General features: G+C 40.5%; 3 protein-coding genes and 1 pseudogene across 3 annotated transcripts; 3 read left to right on the top strand and 1 right to left on the bottom strand.

Annotated features, from left to right (window-relative positions):
• Positions 1–548: 548 nt before the first annotated feature.
• LOC133721065 (uncharacterized) lies at positions 549–4,164 on the top strand. Its single transcript, XM_062147582.1, has 8 exons — positions 549–685; positions 1,279–1,302; positions 1,557–1,662; positions 1,757–1,825; positions 2,002–2,495; positions 3,072–3,333; positions 3,574–3,782; positions 3,908–4,164. Exons 1-8 carry the CDS (start codon positions 681–683, stop codon positions 3,972–3,974), a joined length of 1,236 nt encoding a protein of 411 aa, XP_062003566.1. The 5' UTR covers positions 549–680; the 3' UTR covers positions 3,975–4,164.
• A 798-nt stretch (positions 4,165–4,962) lies between these two features.
• On the top strand, positions 4,963–8,574 carry LOC133720824 (riboflavin biosynthesis protein PYRR, chloroplastic). Its single transcript, XM_062147305.1, has 9 exons — positions 4,963–5,373; positions 5,458–5,592; positions 5,666–5,765; positions 5,877–6,002; positions 6,086–6,399; positions 6,602–6,721; positions 7,386–7,631; positions 7,712–7,837; positions 8,068–8,574. The coding sequence occupies exons 1-9, from the start codon at positions 5,017–5,019 to the stop codon at positions 8,329–8,331; spliced, it is 1,788 nt and encodes a 595-aa protein (XP_062003289.1). The 5' UTR covers positions 4,963–5,016; the 3' UTR covers positions 8,332–8,574.
• A 710-nt stretch (positions 8,575–9,284) lies between these two features.
• LOC133720785 (desmethyl-deoxy-podophyllotoxin synthase-like) lies at positions 9,285–10,737 on the top strand (annotated as a pseudogene).
• A 2,918-nt stretch (positions 10,738–13,655) lies between these two features.
• LOC133720784 (protein E6-like) lies at positions 13,656–14,253 on the bottom strand (the record flags this gene model as incomplete). Its single annotated transcript, XM_062147255.1, has 2 exons — positions 13,656–13,929; positions 14,108–14,253. Coding segments are annotated over 2 exons (420 nt in total), but the record flags the coding sequence as incomplete, so codon positions are not given.
• Positions 14,254–14,534: the final 281 nt, after the last annotated feature.

The following is a 14,534-nucleotide window of genomic DNA, read 5'->3' as shown; positions in this document are numbered from 1 at the left end:
TCCTCGTGGTTTAGTTTCTCTTAGGGAAATATAAGCGTATCAAGGGTTGACCGCTTTGTTTGATGTCGAAATAACAGCGGATCAAGTTAATTTTTTTACACACTACCTATCAATTATACATTATAAATAGATAGATAATATCAAATTGATCGATTTCAGTTTCAATTGTTTGGATCGCACAAAATCTTGATATGCCTATTAATATGGTTCCAACTTGTTTACTGAATGAGAGAATCTTGCGTAGGGCATCCGCACGGGACACGTGGTGAGGAGGACCAATCACTGCCCAGCAGAGGGGGTGTTTTGGATATTTCACTTTAAAGAGCAGGAGCATTTTCGGAAAAGATGGAAACCCCTACCTAAGTATTTTTCTTACTGAATAAGCCTTAAGGTAGTCCACCATAGGTGTACCTTTGCAGAATAAAAACAAAGGATTGCCAAAAAAGGCAAAGGTACAACACGTACAGTAACCCTTTATTTATTTATTTTTCTGATTTAATTTTAATTCTCAAAAATTAATTTCTCTCTCCAATAAATATCAGTGAGCGAAGCACCACAGCATCCCTTGTTATTCCTCTTTTTCCCTTTCTTTCTCTCTCTGTCTAATCAAAAAGGGGTTCTCAAACGCGCCGAGCCTTCCTCACCGCCTCCGACTCTCCGATCCCTCTTCGACTTGGTTTATGAGGTACCCTTTCTTTCTCTGCATCTGCTTTGCGATCTCTTTGCCTTTGCTTCCTTTTCTCTTCTGTAAAGTTTGCTGCTTTTGATTACATGTTATTGGGTCACAGATCTGGTTCTTTATCTAATTGGATTCTTTCAACTATTTCGATTCTTTTGGTTGTTTTTCTTGATGGGTTTTGCTTGTATCAGGTTATTAGTTCAATTTATTGATCTTATCTTGCTGTTTCCTATCTAATTTAGCTCTGTTAGGTTGAAGTTTGATTTGGGTATATCTGGATTTAAAGAAAGGACACATCTTTGATTCTTTGAAACTTAATTTGAGCTGAAGATGGGACATTTTAAATGTCTTTGGTTGTTGTTTGTTCCCTTCTTCATTCTGATCCAGTTTATTGTGGTATGAAATTGAAATTGGATTTGAATTATGGTTACGAGTTTACATCTGATGCTTCTTCCAAGTATTTTGTCAATCATTGGTGTAATTGTTTTTGCTGTTCTTCCTTTTCCGTTAAAGAACTTTATTTGGGTTGTGAAAGTTGTAGCTTATATACAAGTTTTGGCTATGCACTGATGAGTTTGCATGTGTTTTTGTATTCTCAGCTCGAAGGAGAGACCCACTCTCGGGTGAGTCTTGCTACAATTTTATGTTTTTGGGATATGCTTTGTACTTGTACGTTAACTCATGGCAATATTGTATCTTAAATTGTTAAACTATAAGAACTGATTTTCATATATTGATGATAAAATCTTATCAAATAGTTTTTTTGAGTTTGCTATGCTGGTCAGTTCTGTCAAATTTAACAAGAATATAGGCGTTGAATGTATATCTTCTTATCCCTGACTTGCATGTCATGTTTTTCGTTTTTCTTTATGTACAGTGGCACGCGGATTAAGACCCGCAAACGGAATATTGCAGCGCCGCTGGACCCTGCAGCTTTTGCGGATGCAGTGGTCCAGATTTATCTGGATAATGCTGGTGATCTGGTAATTGTTAGCTTTGCGCTGGTGATCTCATCTAGTTATGTCCGTGCGTCCTTTTGCTTTTTCAGTTGGTTATCTGTTGAAATGATTTGTGCAGGAACTTATTGCCAAGAGCATTGAATCTTCAGACCTTAACTTCTCAAGATACGGTGACACCTTTTTTGAGGCAAGTTCTCTTAATGCTTGGGTACTCTTTGTCATGTTTTTTATTTTATTTTATTTTTTATGCAAATTTGTAATCATTATTTGGTAGACTATGGATATTTTAGCATGAGTTCAGATGAATGATCATTCTCTGCCAATGATGCAACTTTAGGTCTTACAATTTGTTCACAACTGTAGGTTGTTTTCACTGGGGGCCGTACACAACCTGGAACAACAAAACCTGATGAGGGGGAGCGCCACCCTTACTCTGTACTAGAGTCTGAGCCTAGACGTGAAGTCATTATACCATCTGTTATCTACATACAAAAGATTTTGAGGCGGAGGCCATTTCTGATAAAGAATCTCGAAAATGTCATGCGACGTTTCCTTCAGTCATTGGAGCTTTTTGAGGAAAATGAAAGGAAGAAGCTGGCAATTTTCACAGCACTTGCATTCTCTCAGAAGCTATCAGGACTTCCACCGGAAACGGTGTTCCAGCCAATGCTCAAGGATAATCTTGTTGGCAAAGGGCTAGTTCTATCATTTATAACTGAGTTCTTCAAGGAGTATCTGATTGACAATAGCCTTGATGATTTGATTTCGATTCTGAAACGGGGTAAAGTGGAGGATAATCTTCTGGACTTCTTCCCAGCCGCAAAGCGAACTGAGGAGAGTTTCTCTGAGCATTTCACGTAAGTTCATCTATTGCTGATGAGAATTGTTAACATGACCACCTTGCAAGATAATACTCATTGTCTAAAATTCATAGCTTAAGTTCATCTATTGCTGATGAGAATTGTTAACATGACCACCTTGCAAGATAATACTCATTGTCTAAAATTCATAGCTGATATATTTGAAATGCAATATAATTGACGAATCTCAAGTAGCTGTGATCCGTGAGTGTTTCAGTTCACTGCTAAGTTTTGGTTGCCAGAAAACCTTTCTTCTATATCTGCTTCCTCCCATCTCTGATTTTGAAATATAAAATAAATAAGCTTTATGTTTTATCCTAGATTAGTAAGTTTTTTCTTTTTCATTCAGTCAGTTGTAATTTGAAATTTGAAGATGTTGAGAGCTAAATACATTCTTGTTTAGCTGTGATTGAATACATTTGGCTTGTCAGTGGATGATAATATATCCAGTAAAGAAATCTTTATGTCATCTCGTACTGTCAATTTCAGTAATGGGTTTTCAAGTGATATCGTCTGGTAATTATAGTATTGGATTGCTGACTTGTATTTGCGTATGTTTATGCCAATTTTCAGCAAGGAAGGGCTAGTGTCCTTGGTTGAATACAATGAAAAGAAGATTTTTGAGGTGAAGCTTAAAGATATGAAATCTGCTTTGACAACCCAGATAACAGAGGAAACTGATATATCTGAAGTCATAGAAACTGTGAAGCAGCGCGTTAAAGATGCCAAATTGCCAGATGTTGAGGTTGTGCGTATCCTGTGGGATGTTATTATGGATGCTGTGCAGTGGTCTGGTAAGAATCAGCAACAGAATGCCAACGCAGCTCTTCGCCAGGTATGCTTGAATGTTATGTTCATATGCTCAATAGATTAATGTAGCTGCAAATGATAAAAGAATGCTTCCAATGGTTAGCAATTAAGTAGTTGAATGTAAAGATTTGAGTTGAATTGGTTAACCAAATCTAAAAATTGAAAGCGGAAAAAATATATGTTTATTTGTTGATTGTGTTTAAATAGAATTGCAGGCTCAGTGCTCATTATTGTTTAATGAGCTTGTTACAATTTAAAAATTCAGGTGAAAACATGGGCACAACTGTTGAATGCCTTCTGCACCAATGGGAAGCTTGAGCTGGAGCTGATATACAAAGTTCAGATGCAGTGCTATGAGGATGCTAAGCTGATGAAGCTGTTCTCTGAAATTGTTAGGTCTCTGTATGACCAGGATGTGCTTGCAGAAGACACTATCCTCCATTGGTTCCGCAAAGGAACAAATCCCAAGGGCAGGTAGGGCTTTGTTTTTTTTGACTTGAAAATTCTCACACATATATATGTTACGATTTCTCAGATACCAGTGTTTTGTTGTGTAGTTGCATCTTATAAATGCTTTGCTTTAATGGAAATTGTGGCAGGCAAACATTTGTGAAAGCTCTGGAGCCTTTTGTGAAGTGGCTGGAGGAGGCAGAAGAAGAGGAATAGATGCAGCTGCTGATGTTGTGATGCTATTCACTGCCTGTCGTATTATGTCTTATGTGTTTTTCTAGTTTCAAGAGAAGCAACTCATAAATATTCTATATAACCTCCTTATCCTTGTAAGGAGGTTTGGTGTGCCTTGTATGATGATGATGATGAAATTACATTATAAATAATTGATGCTTTCCTTTTATTACTTGCACTGCATATTCCTTTGGGGCCAACTCATATGCCTAGTAACTCAGTGTCCTTGTTGTCAGTGAGGTATTGATATTTGTTCATTTCGATTCCCCATGTAACAGAATCCAAGTACTGAAGCTCTTGCGGTAGAAAATGAACAATTCTTTTTTAGAAAAACAACCATAACTTGCATCAAATCTTTACAATGCAATATTCCTTGTACAGCTTATGCAATCATCAAACACTGGGCTTCATCCCCTGGCTCTTTGCTTGATGGTTGTGCTATATTGATGGCCAAATTTCAGATTGTCAAGCTTGCTCACATCTTTAGGGAATGCAATATGACTGCGGATGCCCTTGCCAAGAGTAGCATTGATCATGAGCTTGGACTGATCACCTTTGATGATCCCCCTATTCATGCTGCCCAAGCTTTCTTAGATGATCTATCTGCTGTAACTAGAGCCAGGAGGACTGGGTTTTGTTCCAGTTCTTAGTTTCTTTTGTTGTTTTGTTTTTGGGTCTTTTAGGCCCCGCTTGTAACAAAAAAAAAAAAAAAAAAAATCTTTACAATGCAAGCTCAAATCATCAGAAAGGATGCAGAATGTGAGATGTGCATTATTCATTTCATTAAACCAACCGAGCATAAATCAAAGGCTGTAGACGCCAGAACACGGATCTCAGGCCAAGGACTTGAGCTCTCGCTCTCTCCTCGATCATCTTCCAAATGTCTAGAAAGCTAAGTAGAAGAAGAGTCAAGTTGAATGATTAAAAAAAAAAAAAAACGATCACGTGCATGATGCGTGGGAGATGAGTGAGTATGAGTTGGGGTGGGGTGTTATCTGATGTAGTCATCCGTACGTGAAGTTGAATGGCGCTCAGAGTTTCTCCTTCTTCGATACTCTGCAACTGCAACGCAACTCCTTCGCATAACAATGCCAACTCACTCTCATCCCACGCGCTCCATGCCTCCTACATCCGACGCGCCATCGAGCTCGCCGATAAATCCGCCGGCTTCACCTCTCCCCACCCCAACTTCGGCTGCGTCATCGCCACTCCTTCCGGCAAAGTCGCCGGCGAGGGCTTCCTCTACGCCCAGGGCACCAGGCCCGCCGAGGTCCTCGCCGTCGAGGCCGCCGGACAGCTCTCCCGCCAGGCCACCGCTTATCTCAACATGGAGCCCGGCGACTGCCACGGCGACCACTCCGCCGTCTCCGCCCTCGTTCAGGTTCGGCTTTCATTTTCACTCTTAATTCAATTCAAAGAAACAAACTTACTTTGACTCTGATTGTTTGTTTTGGATGATGATCAGGGCGGGGTTGAAAGAGTGGTGATTGGGTTGAGGCATCCACTGCAGCATCTAAGAGGCAATGCCATAAGGGCATTGAGAAGTCAAGGCTTGCGAGTTGAGGTGCTCGGTGAGGACCTCAACAGCAAACTCATCGAGGTAAATAATAAAATGTCTATCTATCTATCTTTGGTGCCGCCGAATTTACCATGTGATTCATTCAATCTAACAGGAAGCTCGGAAGTCGTGCCTCCTGGCCAATGCTCCTTTAATTTGTAGAGCTGCTTCTCGAGTCCCCTTCTCTGTTCTCAAGTTTGCCATGACCCTTGATGGTGAGCACCATCTAAAACTAAATTAGAAATATGATGCAACATCTAACACAAGGGGCCTGAAACTTGAAAACTACAAAATCTTTGCTGATTGTCTTTCTTGGTGTTAACTAGGAAAAATTGCTGCTTCCAGTGGACATGCATCATGGATAAGCAGCAAGACATCTAGAAATCGAGTTTTTGAACTGCGGGGTACAAGTGATGCCATCATTGTAGGGGGAAACACAGCGCGCAGGGACAGTAAGTGTTGTCATTTTCTCCAAACTTTGTGTTGGAAATGCTCAACATGTTGTCTTATCTTCCATCTCTTTATTATGAATCAGATCCGAGGCTAACTGCGAGGCATGGAGGTGGCCATATGCCCATGCGGATTGTAATGACACAGACACTTGATCTCCCTGAGGAAGCAAACCTTTGGGATACCTCTGATGTTTCTACTATAGTTGTGACACAAAGGGGTGCGAGAAGGAGTTTCCAGAAATTTCTTGCATCTAAAGGAATTGAAGTCGTGGAGTTTGACATCTTAAACCCCAGAGAAGTAATGGAGTACTTCCATGATCGTGGATATCTTTCAATTTTGTGGGAGTGTGGAGGGACACTATCTGCAGCCGCTATTTCATCTGGAGTAATACATAAGGTTTCTTTCTCGCTTCTTTGTCTCTATCAATTCATGTTAATCTTCTGCTTTGGTCTGCTTAAAACTGATGAGTAACAAATGTTGGTATATATAATTTCAATAGGATATTGGAGAAAAAGGTGAAAACTCGTTTTTGCATTGTTTTTGGCAAGCATAATTTTGGTTATGTCTTTATTCTAATAATGCATTCCATATCTTGCAGGTCTTTGCTTTTGTTGCTCCTAAGATAATTGGTGGAAAAAATGCTCCATCCCCTGTAGGTGAACTTGGGATGGTTGAAATGACACAAGCCTTGGATTTAATTGATGTTTGCTATGAACAGGTTGGTGGGGAGTTTTGGAATTTGCTTAAAGTACCTTTCCTTGATCTTGTGTTAATCCTATGTTTCATCTCCTCATATGGGATTTCTCCTTTTAGTCTATATTTTCTGTTAAGCGACAATCTATTGATTGAACTCTAGGTTAAATTTGATGGAGAATATTCATAACTCTGAGATAGAATAGGATTTAGCGGTCTTGGATTCTACATGTACAACGGCATTCAATTCAAATCACCTTGATACATTGGCTAACTGAGGTGTAGAGTTTTCTCTCTCTAGAGTAACTGTCCATTGAATGTGGGCTAGTTCTGGGGCAGATTTATGTTGCTGTGTGGTTATACTGATATGTTTTGATATGTGGTCCTATAAGGCTATAAACTAAACATCTAGCAAGCTATAAGCCTAATCTTAATTTACCTTTGCTCAGGAGAGACTCCAACATTGAACTCACTAATTAATCTACTGAATATATATGACTCAGACAAGTTCTTTTTCATAGAGATCGACCACTTGAATTTTCTTTGTACTAGTCCCACATGTCATGGACAAAGAGCCATAGGATCTTTTCCAAAGTTGTGTCATTGGATGTAAGTCATTATGTAAATTGCTAAAGAATTCTCCTGCCTTCTGATCATTTTGTTTTATGTTTCTGGAACTTGAATGATAGGTTGGACCTGACATGCTTGTTAGTGGTTTTCTTCAACCCATACCAGATCTGACGCCTGTTATTCCATCAGTTGATGAAACATATGAAATTGATCCAACTGTCACTCCTTATGAATCAAGAATCATATTCTTTTACAAAACATGGGATCCTTATGGCGCTTTCTCAAATTTCTCTCCTCACCCAATTAAGATGCTTGATGTTGATGGTGATTATTCCACTTGGTTGAGTGTAGAGCATTACTACCAGGTACTTCCTTTTTCTGCATGAATCTTCTTCTCATCTTATTAAATTGGCGTAATTCTCACAAAAGAAGTACTGACATGTAGGCTCACAAGTTTGTTGGGGTGGATGATCCTGTGGCACGAGATTGTGTTGAAAATATCAAGTCTGCAAAAAGTCCGGAAGAAGCAGCACGAATAGGAAGATCAATGCAGAGGCAGCACCCTTATTTGGTATGGCTCTACATAGATTTGATTGATTTTACATTGGTATGAACATCAGGACAAACAATCCAATCATGTTATGTCCGGCAGTGGTCATTTATGTGCAGAGAATAATATTTGAGTCTAAAATCTTTACAGTTATTCTGTTCTTAGTATAATATTGGGAAAATTTGATTCATTTAATTAGACAGGTGGGCTATGTTGCAAGCTGGTTCTAACATCTTGTATGTGCTTTGCAGGTAAGATCCGACTGGGAAAGTGTCAAGATTGATGTGATGTACAGGGCACTAAAATGCAAGTTCTCAATATACCCACATTTGAATTCTATGTTGCTGTCAACTGCTGGATCTGTTCTTGTTGAAGCTTCACCGCATGATCTTTTCTGGGGTGGAGGCCGGGATGGAGAAGGCCTAAACTATTTGGGGAGGCTTTTGATGCAGTTGAGATCAGAGTTTCTTGGTGAGTCCCCTACATTAAGTGAGAGCTCGTGCTTAGGGGTATAATCTATAGATTAGTTTATTCACATACCAAAAGAAAAAGAAAAAAGTGTATGATTCACAAAACAAGGAGTTATAGTTCTTTCCTGTAATTGTTATTGTTCCTTCAGAATAAAAAGTGGAATTCATGTATATGTAATAGGCCACGTATGTATCTTTATGAACAAGACCGTGGTCTGTAGGATTGGGATTTGGTTAGGTTCACATTTTCCTGGGTTAAAGTTATAATAATCTCAATCTTGGTGTCAATCACTGTGCTAAATTGTTGATTTGACAGCTAAGTCAAGGTGAATAAACTAATCAAAACATAACTACTAATCTAATCATGTATGATAATTATATATTATGCTGGTAACGGTAAAGCTTGTCTGCTGACTTCAACCTCTTCCTGGCTAGGAAGGGCCTTTCAGAAATTGAGACATGGATGCTTTCTCTATCCTTTTCTCTCAAATAATTCATATTGCTATATCTATTGAGTCCAATTCATATTCCACACGACACGCGTTGCTTATAATCTAATATTAAAGTTGCACCAATTTCTTCAGTACATTGTATTATATCCGACGTAAAGAATCACTACCCGTTACCTCGTGCCTGCTTGGAAAGTCTGCATGTAATTGCATGGAACGGGGCCACCCTGTTAGTCAAATACTGATAGTAGTGGACAAAGAGACGAGTCTTTTACCATTTTGGACGACTAAAGGTTTCCAATATGACTAAATTTTTACATGGTTAAGATAACTGGTTCCGTTGTTTGAGGTCTATAGTCTATTGTGTGGTTGTCGAATGAGAATGAATGTGCATTTTTAAGGTAAGGTTAACATTTTCTTTGGTTTGACAATAATGTTAACCTTAGTGAGGAAGTTATACATGGCCATAATTTATATGACGCGTACATACCAATCTCTGTATAAATGCAAGTTGAATAAAACCACTTGACATCACACCGTACCTCTGCTACTGCTATCTCAATTGTAAGAGCTACTCTTTCTCTTTAATATTGTGCCTAGCTAGCTAATAGGAATAGCAGCAGCAGTAGCAATGTTCCAAATCCAAATTCCTTCCCTTGATCTTCCTCTCTTTGCTAATTGTTTGGTTGTCCTAGTCATCCTTTTTCTTCTGTATTGGAAGACCCTTGCTCAAAATGATATAAAGTTGCCCCCAGGGCCAAGGAAGCTTCCTCTTATTGGGAACTTGCACCGGTTGGCTTGGGTTGCTCTGACAGCAACTGAGGTCCGTTTACCACATCATTCCCTAAGAAACTTGGCCAAGAAATATGGTCCTATCTTGCACCTCAAACTGGGACAAGTATCATCCACTGTCATTTCATCCCCTGAATTAGCCCATGAGGTGTTGAAGACGCATGCCTCTGCTTTCGCAGGACGGCCTACTGCTCTTGCAATAGAACTCACTTCCTATAATCATTCAGGTATCGCCTCTAGTCCTTATAATGATTATTGGAGGCAAATGCGAAAAGTTTGTGTGTTGGAACTCCTTAGTGCGAAGCGTGTGCAGTCATTTGCATCAATGAGAGAAGAAGAGGCATGGAATCTTGTTCAATCAATTTACTCCTTATCACAGCCACAGGGTCATGACCTTGATCATCCAGTAATTCTCAACCTTAGTGAGATGATTTTCTCCGCAGTTAACAGCATTACTGCTCGTGCAGCCTTTGGAAAAAGGTGCAAATACCAACATGAATTTACATCATTGGTCAAGGAATTAAATGTGCTCGCCACAGGTTTGGACCTGCCGGATTTGTTCCCTTCGCTCAGATTCCTCTGTTATGTCACAACTCACAAGTACCAAGTCTGCCGTTGAGAAAATACACCGAAAGCTGGATAGGATTCTTGAAGAAATCATAAATGATCATAAACTGAAAAGACAGACCATTGCAGCCATTAGCAATGATAAATCAGCTGGTGGCGGTCACCTGCAGGAAGATGAAGATCTAGTTGATGTGCTTCTACAACTTCAGGAGTCTGGTGAGCTTCAATTTGATCTCACAACCAACAATATCAAATCGGTCACCCTAGTAAGTATAACCGTGTAAGTTATATTATCATCCATTATATATAGAATCACAGCTTTTTAATAACTAGAGAACTTGAGTCTTTTCAATTTCAGGATATATATTCTGCTGGAAGTGCCACTTCAGCAATGACCATAGAGTGGGCAATGTCAGAACTCCTGAGAAATCCAAGAGCAATGGAGAAAGCACAAGCCGAGATACGCAAACTTGTTGCAGGAAAGAAGAAAATTCAAGAGGCTGACATTAAGAAACTAGACTACATGAAGTTGGTTATAAAAGAAACGCTACGATTGCACCCTCCTCTTGCCTTAATCCCAAGACAGGCAGGGGCGGAACCAGGATTTGACATCTGGGGGGGTCCAGACATATATTGTATATAATATTAAAATTTCGCAAAAAATTAATATTTTGTATATTGTCCTTATAGAAAATGTTCATCTGATTTTATACATCTCCTAAAGTCATATAAAGATTACAAATCTTCATGTGAAGAAAGTAATAACTTATTCATCAATTACTTTACGTTTTCTTGGTAAATTAATTACTTACTATTTTTCAAATAAAACAAATCAATTACTTTACTTATTCAGACATAAAGACCAATCAATTTAATAATTATGTTTCTTAATATAATTAAATTATTATTCAAATTGATTGGTTATAGAAGTTTGGGGGGGGGGGGGTCTAATACTTAAATTAAGCCTATTTTTAATATTAATAAGGTAAATAAGTAACTAAAATTGAAGTAACTAAAATGCGATTTCAGTCCTAAACCCTAAACCAAAAATTCTAGGGGGGTCCGGACCCCTTCGGGCCTATTACTAGGTCTGCCCCTTAAGACAGGCAAATGAAACTCGCAAAGTCAGTGGATACGATATACCATCTGGAACCAAATTCTTGATCAATGCTTGGGCAATAGGAAGAGACCCGAAACATTGGGGGGACAAGGTTCAAGCCTGAGAGGTTCCAAGGTTCTTTCATTGATTTTCGAGGGACCAACTTTGTGTTTCTTCCATTTGGGGCCGTTAAGAGAATGTGTCCAGGCATATCATTCGGAACTGCAACTATTGAGCTTGCGCTTTCTCACTTGCTCTGCTCCTTCAACTGAAAACTCCCAAATGGGGCAGAGCCACATGAGCTAGATATGACGGAAGCTAAGGGATTCGGCACTAGGAAGAGGAATGAATTGAAGGTTATTGCCACTCCTTTCATTCTGTAAGTAATGCTGCTAGAAACACCACAAGTGTGTGAAAAATTTTGTGCTCATAAATAAAAGAAAGAGAAAAATTCAGCCACCGTCCCCAAACTATGCTGCCAAGGCCAAGTTGATAACCGAATTCTCAAAAGTATCAATGTGATATCCAAAGACATATTTTGACAGGGAAAATGTCCATTTGCCCAAAATAGAGCTTCATTAACCCTACTTACCCAAACATCTTATAAGATTTCCCACTTATCCAACAAATTACATATTTTTTGCCCTAATACCCAATTAAGTATTTTTTTAATTATTTTTTGTATATTATTGAGACACTTTTGCCCTCCCTCCCATTGTCACTTAGAGAGAAGTCAACGGAGACTTGACCGGAGTCCGGTCAATGCTCGCTGGATTTCAGTCACCGGCCCCCGGAGTCTCGTCACCGGTCGCGGGACTCCGGTCACCGGTCACCAGAATCCGGTCACAAGTCGCTGGAAGTTCTCAAAAAGCTCGTCGGAGATCTCATAGGTCACGGGAGAATATTATTGTTCCCCAATAATATTATTATTGCCCCCCAATAAAAACGTTACTGCCCTCTAATAATATTATTATTGCCCCCCAATAATATGATTATTGCCCCAGTAGAAACATTATTACCCCCTCAATAATATTATTATTGTCCACGTCGTTACCAATTTTGCAAGCTTCCCGAAGCACCAGGCCCACATCATCATCCATCAATTCATGCATGGGAGGGAGAACACCATCATCCTCCAATTCATGCATGGGACTATGGGAGGGAGAAATGGTCCAGAGTCTAGACCCAAAGCTTGAATTTGATGTCAATATTATGGGGGACCCTCCTCCACCTAAAGCCAACTGTGCCCATTGAATGGCTCTTGTTTATGGTGCAAGTTGTATAACTAGGACTAGTTTAATGGGTCGTGATAACTGGGACGCATACCAAGTGCTTGGGTTTTGGTCGCAGTGAGAATATGTACGTGAGAGTCGTTGCTGTAGAGCTTTGAAGTTTTTCTGTTTTGTCTTAGGGGTTGCGCGGGCAGGCGGAGGAAACGGTAAAACAACGCTCCTCGAAAGTGCAGATCAGACCCGGCCAAGATCCGGATCGAGAAACAGAGCCGAGATGGCCCAAAAGCCGCCGGAAAGGTTCTGTCATCGTCTCGACTCGCCGGGCCACATGACTTCTGCAGCGAAGTCTTCATCGCCGTGAATCGAACTCCGGTGCTCAGACGCTCCAACGAGGAGGAGAGGAGAGGAGAGGAGAGAGAGAGAGAGAGTCTGAGAGTGTAGTTTTTTTAATTAAAATGAGGGCAAAACTGGCATTGACGTTTAAATTGGGTAAATGGGATTAAAAACTTCTTGGTGGAGTAAGTGGGCAATTTTTAGGCTCAAATTGTGTAAATGGTCAATATCCCATTTTGACATCAACATGATACCTCCGTCCAAAATCTCTAACGGCGTTGTCTGCTTGCTGACGTGGCAAGCACGTGTCAGACAAGTGATATTTTTGTCAAGGGCATAATTTCACTACTAACTAATTTTAAAAAAAATAAAATGAACAGAGCTCTCTCCCCCCCCCCCCCACCACAACAACTCCGATTCTTCTTCCTCTTCCTCTTCCCAACACCGCCTCCCAATAGTCTTTCAATTTGCTGGGTTTCGCCAGATGATCTCTACCGCCAAAGGCAGCCGAGATTCTTGGGGCTTAAGCTCCCAATCGAACCTGCTGGTGATGAAGATGATCGGCAACAGTGAAGAAGATGGTGACGGCGACGACGATGAAATTGGATATAGTAGTGACGATGGGAGTTTATCGAAAGGTGGTGGGTCGAAAAATGAGTACACCGCGGAGGAGATAGAGGCGGAGGCGGCGGGTATTGGGTACAAAGTGGTTGGGCCGCTTGAGAAGACTGATGGGACATGGATTTGTAGCAGGAATTTTAGAGGATCTTGGCAGCGTTGGTGATGGTTTGGGCGGAGGAGAAGGAGAGGAGAGAGAGGAGGAGGAGAGAGAAGAAGAAGAAGAGTGAACTTGAAGAAGAAGCAGAAGCCATTTTTCTTTGATTTCTTGGGAGAGAGTCACCAGCCGTCGGGGATGGCGGCGGAGACGAGATCGGAGAGGAAGACGTTGCGACCCTTGGTTGTCCAGCAGACGTTGCGAATGAGGGTGGAGAATTTGGTGCAGGTTGCAAACGAGTTCTTGTACTGGTTCTGATTGTAGTTGTTCTCGCTGTTGGGGTCGTAGTAGTACTTACCATTCTCCAAGAACCTTGTGTCGCTCATGCCTTGCCTCTCAACGTTGTAGTAGCTGTTGCTGTTTTGGGTGGTTGGGGTGGTGGTGGAGTGTTGTAGCCTCTCTACTACGTAAACCTTTTGTCATTCATCCTGTTTTGGTTGGTCTCGTAGTTGTTGTTGTAGTAGTTGTTGTTCTTGTTGGGATTATAGTGTGTGTATGGAATGTTGTTGTTGTCGTCGTTGGTGGTAGTTCTTGTGGTGGTGGTGGAGTGTTTTAGCCTCTCTACTACGTAAACCTTTTGTCATTCATCCTGTTTTGGTTGGTCTCGTAGTTGTTGTTGTAGTAGTTGCTGTTCTTGTTGGGATTATAGTGTGTGTATGGAATGTTGTTGTTGTCGTCGTTGGTGGTAGTTCTTGTGGTGGTGGTGTATAGTTCATCATTTCATGTGGTACGTGATGGTGTATGGTTCACCGTTGGTGGCGATGGTGGTGTAATATTCACTGTTGGTGGGGGTGGTCGAGTATGGTACATCGTTGGTTGTGGTTGTGTCTTGGTAGAGGGAGGCAGCTCGATGGACTTGTCGCCGTAGAGACATAGCCCAGGAAATGTGGTGGCAAAGCTTGCGGCGGTTTGACTAGAACAAAATTCCAGAAGAAGAAGAAGAAGAAGGAAAAAAAATGAAAAGGAAAAAAAATGAATTAACAGAAAAAGAAAAAAAAGGG

The sequence above is a fragment of the Rosa rugosa genome, chromosome 7, assembly GCF_958449725.1.
Source record: "Rosa rugosa chromosome 7, drRosRugo1.1, whole genome shotgun sequence".
NCBI classification, from domain to species: Eukaryota; Viridiplantae; Streptophyta; class Magnoliopsida; order Rosales; family Rosaceae; genus Rosa; species Rosa rugosa.
This window is presented reverse-complemented; position numbering and strand designations above follow the sequence as displayed.